This window comes from Brassica rapa, chromosome A05 (assembly GCF_000309985.2).
Source record: "Brassica rapa cultivar Chiifu-401-42 chromosome A05, CAAS_Brap_v3.01, whole genome shotgun sequence".
Taxonomy (NCBI): Eukaryota; Viridiplantae; Streptophyta; class Magnoliopsida; order Brassicales; family Brassicaceae; genus Brassica; species Brassica rapa.
In genome coordinates this window covers 14,324,134-14,333,135 of record NC_024799.2, presented here as the reverse complement: position 1 = coordinate 14,333,135, position 9,002 = coordinate 14,324,134, and the positions used below count along the sequence as shown (strand labels likewise).

Here is a 9,002-nt window from a genome sequence, read left to right as displayed (position 1 = left end):
AAACGTTTTATTATACATAGTTTATTACTGGAAACTTGAAAAACGTTTTTAAAAATCAAAAAACGTTTTAAAAATAGTAAAACGTTTTGAATTTTAACAAAAACACAAAATAATTCCAAAAAAAAACTAAAACAACAATCCAAACAACAATCCTAACTTATATATCCTAAACTATCCATTCAATCCTAAAATTTTCAATCAAACAACCTAAAATCTGAGATCTAACTTCCAAAACCCTAAAAAATTGAGATAAAACAAGGTTGGGATGATTCTTACATGATTTGGGGTTTGAGGAAGAGATATGAGGGTGAGAAGAGGATTTGCCGGTGATGGGAGCTCGAGAATGGTCGGAATCTTCGTGAAAGGGAGAGAAATCGCGGAGAGGATTGAGAGAGAGGCGGAGGCGGAAATAACGAAGAAGGAAGAAGAAGGGTAATTATATTTAACGTTTCCGACGGACACGGGTTCGTCAGTATTCCGTCGGGATCATTAAATATATACCAATTGGCGGTTCGCGAAAATTTTCACGCTGTTTGGTTTTCCCGGGTAAATTGAAATTCCGACGGAATTGGTGTCCGTCAGTATATTCCGACGGAATACTGACGACCTTTTCCGACCGAATTCCGACGACTTAGTGTTTAGGGGTTGATTACAAGTTTCTAAATGCAAAATCCAAATCTTTGATAATATATATAGTATTTGCATAAAGATTTAACAATAAAAATGTTTTTATAACACGATTTTACACAACAACATTTTTTATAGTGTAAGATTAGATGAATATGATTGTATAAGGATATGAGTGTTAAGATGAGATGTTATGAAAACAATGATATGCATACATAAATATTTTAATGAATTGTTATATTTGAACGGTTGCGATCTAATACTATACTAAACACTTATTATGTGTTATTTTCATAGTTTTGGCATCTAAATTTATAGATTTTTATGTTTGAAATTTTTTTGAAACACATGTCCTCGGTAATTCGTCGGAATATACCGATGACATTCCGACGAACTAGACAAGTTCGTCGGAATTTCTTCGGTATATTCCGACAAATTACCGAGGACATTTCCAAACTTCAATGGAACCCTTTGTCGTCGCTATGTCGTCGGTATTTTGCGAGGGATTTCCGACGGAAACATGGTTCGTCGGAAAATTCCGACGGAATACCGACGACGGTAACGGTTATATCTGTTAATCGGAATGTCGTCGGAAGTTCGTCGGTATATTCTGACGAATTTCCGACGACTACAACGGTTATATGTTTTATCGGAATGTCGTCGAAAAGTCGTCGGAATATTCCGACGAGCCATTTTATCTCGGGAATTCGTCGAAAATGGCCGACGAAATTCCAACGACTTCAAATTTTTTGTTTTCGTCGGAAATTGGTCGGAAATCCGTCACAAACGTCCGACGACATTGTAGTCCGTCGGAACCTCCGTCGGAATTCGGCGTGTTTTCTTGTAGTGTGCTAATTCTTCTCTTCGGATGAACAAACATGAGGGCTGTTATTTCATCAGGTACGTCGTGAACAAAAGAATATAGTAGGAAATGTGAACTTACAACCTTACGGGCTTGTTTATTAATCTGTTGGACTAGTGTAGTGGGTTGTTTATAATTATTGTATGCATTATCAAACAAAAACACCGTCGTTTTTCACGAGCCATTCCATCATGACTAATATTGATCCTACCATATAATTATGAGATGTGTCCAAGGGTATACATTATTATGGGTGTAACTGGAAACCATTTACATGAATACTATGAATTAAAAAAATAGAATTAAATGTACGACCCGAATTTTTTTACATAGATCAGATACAAAACAAAACATGAAACTCATAGACTGTTTTAAGCAAGTAGCAACCATCATATGTTAGACGAATTCAGATCCAACACACAAAAGTTCAATACGAATTTCCAAATCTTAAACCTAGACTATGAACACAGAAACAAAAGAGACAACGGCAAAAATTAATTTTAAAATTTTTTTCATCTTAATATGTCCTCTTGCACCTTAGGTTTACTGGAAGGTCTGAAAGAAAAACAAAAGAGACAACGGCAAGCATAAAATGTGTTCACAATGAACCCGCACAGTGTTCGCAAGTAACAACAAGAACTTGCAAGTATAAAGCTGCTGATTCCCCTACCGATAACGTACTGTTACCTTGCTATGTACAACTAGGTAAACTTGAGAAGCTCTAACTAACTCTTTGGTCCAATAAATTTCCCTACATTTTATACAATCCAAAATCTATTTTTATTCAAACTTTCAAATTTTAAGAGTTTATTCACAATAGAACTGTTTTAACGTTTTATATATTTATATGACTTTTGTAATTTTTTTTTGAATAAAGAATATACCAAGGTCCTCTTGCACCTTAGGATCACTAGCAGGCCTGAAAGAACGAAGAAAAGAGACAACGACAAGCAGATAATGTGTTCGCAATGTACCTGCACGGTGTTGGCAAGTAAATAGCAACGACTTGGAAGTATAAAACTGATGATTCACCTAAAATTACCCTTCAAAAATTTTAAAATTAATTTTTTTTCATCTTAATATATCCTCTTGCACCTTAGGTTTACTGGAAGGCCTGAAAGAAAAACAAAAGAGACAACGGCAAGCATAGAATGTGTTCGCAATGTACCCGCACAGTTTTCCCAATTAAACAGCAATGACTTGCCAGTATAAAGCTGCTTATTCCCCTACCGATAACGTACTGTTACCTTGCTATGTACAACTAGGTAAACTTGAGAAGCTCTAACTAACTCTTTGGTCCAATAAATTTTCCTAAATTTTATACAATCCAAAATCTATATTTATTCAAACTTTCAAATTTTAAGAGTTTATTCACAATAGAACTGTTATAACGTTTTATATATTTATATGACTTTTGTAATTTTTTTGAATATAAATAGCAATGACTTCCCAATATAAAATTGATGATTCTCCAAAAATTACCCTTCAAAAATTTTAAAATTAATTTTTAACATCTTAATATGTCCTCTTGCACCTTAGGATCACTTGAAGGCCTGAAAGAAAAACAAAAGAGACCACGGTAAGCAGAGAATGTGTACAACTGATGATTCCCCTACCGGTTACGTGTTGTCACCTTTCTATGTACAACTGATGATTCCGCAATGTATGACATTTTAATAGCAAGGACACATTTGCCAAAAGTTACAGCCAAAACGATGATGAAACGTGTGTTTCCTTGTCAGTTTACCTTCACAAAAAATGCTGCAGGTAGCTTACAGCATCTCTTGCGAGACCGATGAATCTCCCTCTTTTCTAGCATTAGCAGCCTCATCTATCGCTTGCGAGACCGATGAATTTCTCTCTTCTCTAGCCTTAGTAGCCTCATCAATAGCTTGCGAGACCGATTAATTTCTCTCTTCTCTATCCTTAGTAGCCTCATCAATCGCAATTGCGAGAAATTTGGGATCGTGCATACTCTCGTTTGCTCCTGCTGTTTCTACATACATCGCCGCTGCGAGGTTTTTCCTCACTTCCTCCATCCTTGTATCCTTAAGATAATATCGACTAAACGGAACACCCAACATTAGACACTCAAGGAATTTTAGTGCATAAACTCCACAGTCCCCATATGGGCTTTTTGCTTGTGGAACACCTTTCCATACACATTCGATTGTAAAGGCAGTTTGATCCACAGATGGCCTGCGTGAGGCGGGTGCAAATAACCATAACGCGTAAGGAACCATTTTAGCAAACGGCTCTGCCGCATCCGTTAATCTAGTATCTTTTTCGGCAGGCTTACTCCCACTATCAAAGATTTTGACAGTCCGATCCGGGATGGAAATAACCATGGCTACCCAATGACTGTTGCCATACACATTAAGACAGGAAAATAGCGTATCCACATCATCCCCCCCACCACATCAGTGTTTGAGAATATCGTGGAGCATACCCGTAGAAGTAGTGAAACGTCGCACCAGGAAGGAATGAATCTTTTTTCCAGTTCATGTGCTGATGTGACCATAGCATCTGGAAGGCTGTGTCCATAATAGCAATCCTTGTAGATGGGAACATTTTTGGGTGTTGTCTGAATCTTAATCTATATAAATTTAAAGCTGCATCCATGTGCTACAAAAGGAATGAAATATTTAAGATTACCAACAAAAGAGACCTAAGTATGTGTCAAATGTAAGATCTCCTACCTCGTCTGTCAACTAGGCCCTCGGCTTCATAAATACGGTGAAGAAATTCAAGGCGCGCGTCTCTGAGCCAATTGGATAAACGGAATCCCTGCAGGAGAAAAAGGGAAATAAAGTTCGTGTGGAATATGAACCTCAATAGAAGGTAGTTGATACTTACTCTTTACCCATAAAACTGGTTAGCTCTGCAACTTTTAAATTTTCAACTGACCCATAAACAATATTACGCCGTTACTTAAGCGTGGACACCGCATATCTGATCAAAACCCCCTTAACTTGGGTGCCAGGTTCAGATGGGCTTCTTAGGTTGTGCGACAAGACAAGGGGCCTGTTCTCTTTATCCCTAGGAGGGGGATTGTTTGCCTGATACTGCAAACGGCTGGCCTTTCTGTCAGCCACTTTAACCAACAATTCCGGAGAAGGCACAAAAGCGGTGACTGAGGCAGATGAAGCGTCTCCAAGTTTGTCTGTTTTCTGCTTTCCTGCAAAAAGATGTGGGTTGAGTGACTCTGACGATACTGTAATAGCCTGTTCATAATCTGGTTTCTTTTTGGACTCAGAAATCTCTTCAACCTTTGGTATTAACAAGTTGTGATCCTTTTTTTTTTAAGGCTCGGTTTTCTCCGACACACATGTTTCATATAATTCCTTCACGAGTCTGTCTATCATGCCTTCCATGTCTTCTCCTGCATTCTCTTCCTCAAGGTTTTCTGGGTGATCTTCCATTGCTTTTTGTGGTGCACTCCTTCCGGCATTTATGCCTTGCCCCTCAAATGGATGTTCATCTTCCATGTCTTCTATTGTATTCTTTTCCTCAGGGTTGTCTGGGTGATCTTCCCTAACTTGTTTCACTTCTTCTTTGTCTCCTTCTTTTTCCGGGTCCTGGGGTCCATCAGTTCCTTGTTTGCCTTCTTCTTTGTCTCCTTGTCCCGGGTCCTGGGGTCCATAAGTTCCTTGAACTGTAGTCATTCCTTTGCTGCCTTCTGTTTTCTGTGACAGAACACAACAATAATCTCAAATGGAATTAAGGAACATCACTTATTGTTGCGTTGCCATTGCTTACTGAAACGAACGACATACCGCTGGTTTTGCTGGTAGCTTTGTGTAAGAGAACCGATCGTTTGCGGGTTTTTTGAGTAGCATAATTTCTTCCAGCTGAGTGATTCGAGATGCAAGATTATCTACGGTATTGGCAACCGCAGATTGAAACAATGCTGAGACCGGTTCACTATTTAATTGCTTTTCCAAACCCTCCACTTTTGCTGACAACAGCTGCAAAAAAATATCACAACGTTTTTCACCTACATCTGCTATGTTGTCTTGCCCGTTTCTTGCCACCTTCTTTGCTTTCTTCGATTTCTTCTGGCTTGCAACCAGACTACGCTTGTTACATTCAATTGGTGTCAATGGGTACTCCGGCAGGGCTTGCCAAGTAATTGTACTCAGGGAATTGTCTTGCCGTAGGAACTCCATAAGATTGTCAATCTCAGGATCCTCACCTGGGTCTTCCCAAACCGGATGAACTTCATCTAAGCTTCGCTCGCACATACAAGTAACCTATACTACAAATTATGTGGTTGTCAAGAGCAATTATAATACAAAGTCTTGATGAATCCATACTAAGTAAACATACCTTCGCTTTTTCAAGTATAGCACTCAAGGCGAGCTTTCCACACTTGCCATTGAACCTCACTAAGCATGGACCATCAGACCTGATAGGACGCCCAATTGCTTCTCCAAGACAGGTATATAAGCGTAAGCCCAAACCTGGATTACTTGCACGAACCCCCTTACAGACATAACTGCTGTTTTCCTTGATTTTCTTTGCAGTTGCGTCCTTAATCTGCTGAACAAGTTCATTGAAAGCCACTCTTCCCCATGGATACTGCTCGAAAATCGTCAAATCCATAAGCAGCTTTGCTTTAGCAGGAGAAATAGCTTCTCTCCGATCAAGGGCAAGTAAACCGCCTGTCAAGATGGCCAAGTAACACAGCCTAATCTGGTCTTCCCTGGACCAGAATCTGCAAACATCAGGAGACTGACAGAGTGTACATATGTCCTCAGCGCTTGGGGTTGAACGGGTGCGTCTCAGGTTGAACAGCGCCCAAAAACTATTACTTTTCTCAACATCTTCAACTATCATTGTATTAGGTAGTGGTTCACAGTTTAAACCTGTGATATCTTGAAACTCTAATATAGAGAAACGGGCATGCTGTTTTTCTATCAAAAACCAAAGCTCATGTCGTTTCTTGCAATAGAGTTGTCTAGAAAGAACGTAATGAACCAATGTTGAACTCCATGAAAACTCCAGATTCATGAACTTAATAATTTTCCCTAGTGGAGACTTCTCAACATACTCCCACACTTCAACACTAACTACATCTTTTATTGCTTTTAGGGACTTGAAAGTGGAGCTGTAATTTATAAATTCGTTGGATCTGGCCTTGTTTCGTCAGAAAACATACTTCGAGGGAACTCCATAGAACTCACCAGTGAAGAGGATGAAAAGTTTACCAGGGAGAAGAACCGTGTGAAGGACGCAAGACTTGCGTGTCCTGGGGAGGCTTGACTGTACTGGTAGGGCTTGGTAAGGCTAAAAATTTGAAATAGGGGAAGTTTTTAATCAGACTAATTTCACAGAAACAGAGACCTACAAAGATTAGGATTCCGAAATATTACGCTTTGATAGAAGCTGCCGTAGCAGGTGTTTCCCTAAAGAGTGAAAAGGACGACGCTGAGGTGAAGAGGACGTAGATGTAGAAAAAGGTTTTTGAAAGAAGCAGGGCTTGCGTGTCGTACTAGTAATGGCTTGCCTGTACTGGCAGGGCTTGCCTGTACTGGCAGGGCTTGCCTGTACTGGCAAGACGGAAATACAGGATAAGCCCAGATACGTTAAGAGCCCATGTTGAATAGAAATAATATATATAATACCAACTATTTTTCCTTTTCTCTCTATAGTAGTCGACGTGTCTCGGCGCAAGCATTTATTTTTAAATGAAGTTACAACAAATTGACGACAGAGACGTCTGCAAAAAGAAATTAAAAACAAGAAAATCGCAAGGCTTGCCAACTTTGGTTTGTGATATCTAACACTCTGTATGCTATCTAACAAAATTCTCCAAGATGCCTTGTTTCATCGTACATCTCTGCAGCAAGTTTCTTCCTCATTATCATCAATTAGAATCACGAAGATGTTCATCTTCAAATGGCACACCCATTACTAGACACTCAAGGTATTTGAGAGCGTAAATTCCACAGTCTCCATAAGGATGTTTGCCTTTCGGAACCCCATCCGTTACATATTGAATGGAATACATGCCAGTGTCCATAACCTGCTTATCTTCAGCATCAGAGTAAGCATACAAGACGTAAGGAACCATCCGAGCAAAAGGTATCGTCGCCTCCTTGATAGCCTCTATAGAAATCTCACCGTTCATACAATCGTGGATTTTGATAGTCCGGTCCGGGATAGAAATGACCATACACACCCAGTGACAGTTTTCTACCATCAGAATAGAATATAGAGTATCGACATCTCGTCCCCATTGCTTGCCGGGTGGGATAGTCCATGGCCTCTTACCGAGATAGTAATCTTTGGATCCCTTCGGTATTTTCGACTGATCTCCTAACCAGGCCTTGTAATTACTACTCCACCACGTTTGGAAAATTCCATCCAGTATTGCAATCCTTGGAGATATGAAATCACTTGGATTTCGGGACAACCTTAGTCTGTACATCGCTAAGGGTACGTCAAGCTCCTGACAAGAGGATATAAGAAGCTTTGAATTACGTTCACATTCTAGGGTATTAATAATCTCTTTGACTTACAGCGAATGTCAGCCACCTCCTCGGCTTCAAAAACTTCTGGAAGAACTCTTTGACAGTACACTCAGAAAGCGGATATTTAGAATCTCCTCTGCCGAAGACAGACAGCTATTTCTAGTTAGACAAAGCTTTTCTTTACATAAAAATAGGGACTTCGGTATCACAAGATACTTACTTTTCTTTTACGAAAGCGTTCAATGCTTTAACCTTTGCTTTATCAACTGGGCCATACACAACCAAGTAGTTAGTATTAATATTTTCAGACAATGCAGCAACCCTTGCACTCCTCCTAATGGGTTTACTTGGCGTAATGATACTTGGCGTAACGATGTTGGATGAGGCTCTTTGTGGTTCATCTTCGTCTCCCTTCAATGCTTGGGCCTTTGTATCATCAACTGACTGTAGCTGATTATCTACTACGGTTTTGGAGGCCATTTGCGCTAAAACGATGACAGCGACTCTGGTGTCTTCTTCCTCCATTGACACATGCGGTGCTTTTCTTGTGCCGCAATCTTCTCCTATTTCTGGTTCTCCCCCAACTGTGGCTTTACCCTTTCGTTTTACCATGTTCTCTCATTCCTTGCTTTCTTCTTTATTCTGTCATTTATTGCAGCGAAACAACAACAAATCAATTCATAATGACGGAAACCTAAAACAACATCACACCCAATCCCTTGAATGGTAGTATTTTGACATACCGAAAGTTTGACTCTGATGTTTGGGACTCGCGAGTCTTCTTCCAATGATAACACTCTAGATACCAGATTTGTAAACTTATCCACATGACAAGGTTTTCGTTCCAAAGCGGCCACTCTCCGTACTAGATTTTTATGGGTACCTAGTTCTGGAGGCTCCATAGCAAACAATCTCTCTGGGTTCTTCCTCTGTTGTATAAAGAATTGTCCATCATCATCGCTTTGTACTCGTTCTTCAGTATCTGCAATATCACCACGTTTTTCACCTATATCTGCTATGTTCACTTGCCCGTTGCT

The 9,002-nt window shown here is 39.7% G+C and overlaps 1 protein-coding gene across 1 annotated transcript; it reads right to left on the bottom strand.

Annotated features, from left to right (window-relative positions):
- Positions 1-3,393: 3,393 nt before the first annotated feature.
- LOC103848669 lies at positions 3,394-6,328 on the bottom strand. The gene is made up of 8 exons (XM_009125527.1): positions 5,819-6,328; positions 5,524-5,742; positions 5,266-5,457; positions 4,857-5,175; positions 4,421-4,667; positions 4,225-4,276; positions 3,939-4,114; positions 3,394-3,850 (listed from the first exon to the last, which is right to left on the bottom strand). The coding sequence occupies exons 1-8, from the start codon at positions 6,326-6,328 to the stop codon at positions 3,394-3,396; spliced, it is 2,172 nt and encodes a 723-aa protein (XP_009123775.1).
- Positions 6,329-9,002: the final 2,674 nt, after the last annotated feature.

Coding starts and splice junctions, on each gene's coding strand:
- LOC103848669 (XM_009125527.1), bottom strand. CDS start 6,328: ATGATAGTTGAAGATGTTGAGAAAAGTAATAGTTTTTGGGCGCTGTTC. Junction 5,743..5,818: donor CTATACTTGAAAAAGCGAAG/GTATGTTTACTT, acceptor TTTGTAGTATAG/GTTACTTGTATGTGCGAGCG. Junction 4,115..4,224: donor GCGCCTTGAATTTCTTCACC/GTATTTATGAAG, acceptor TTCCTTTTGTAG/CACATGGATGCAGCTTTAAA.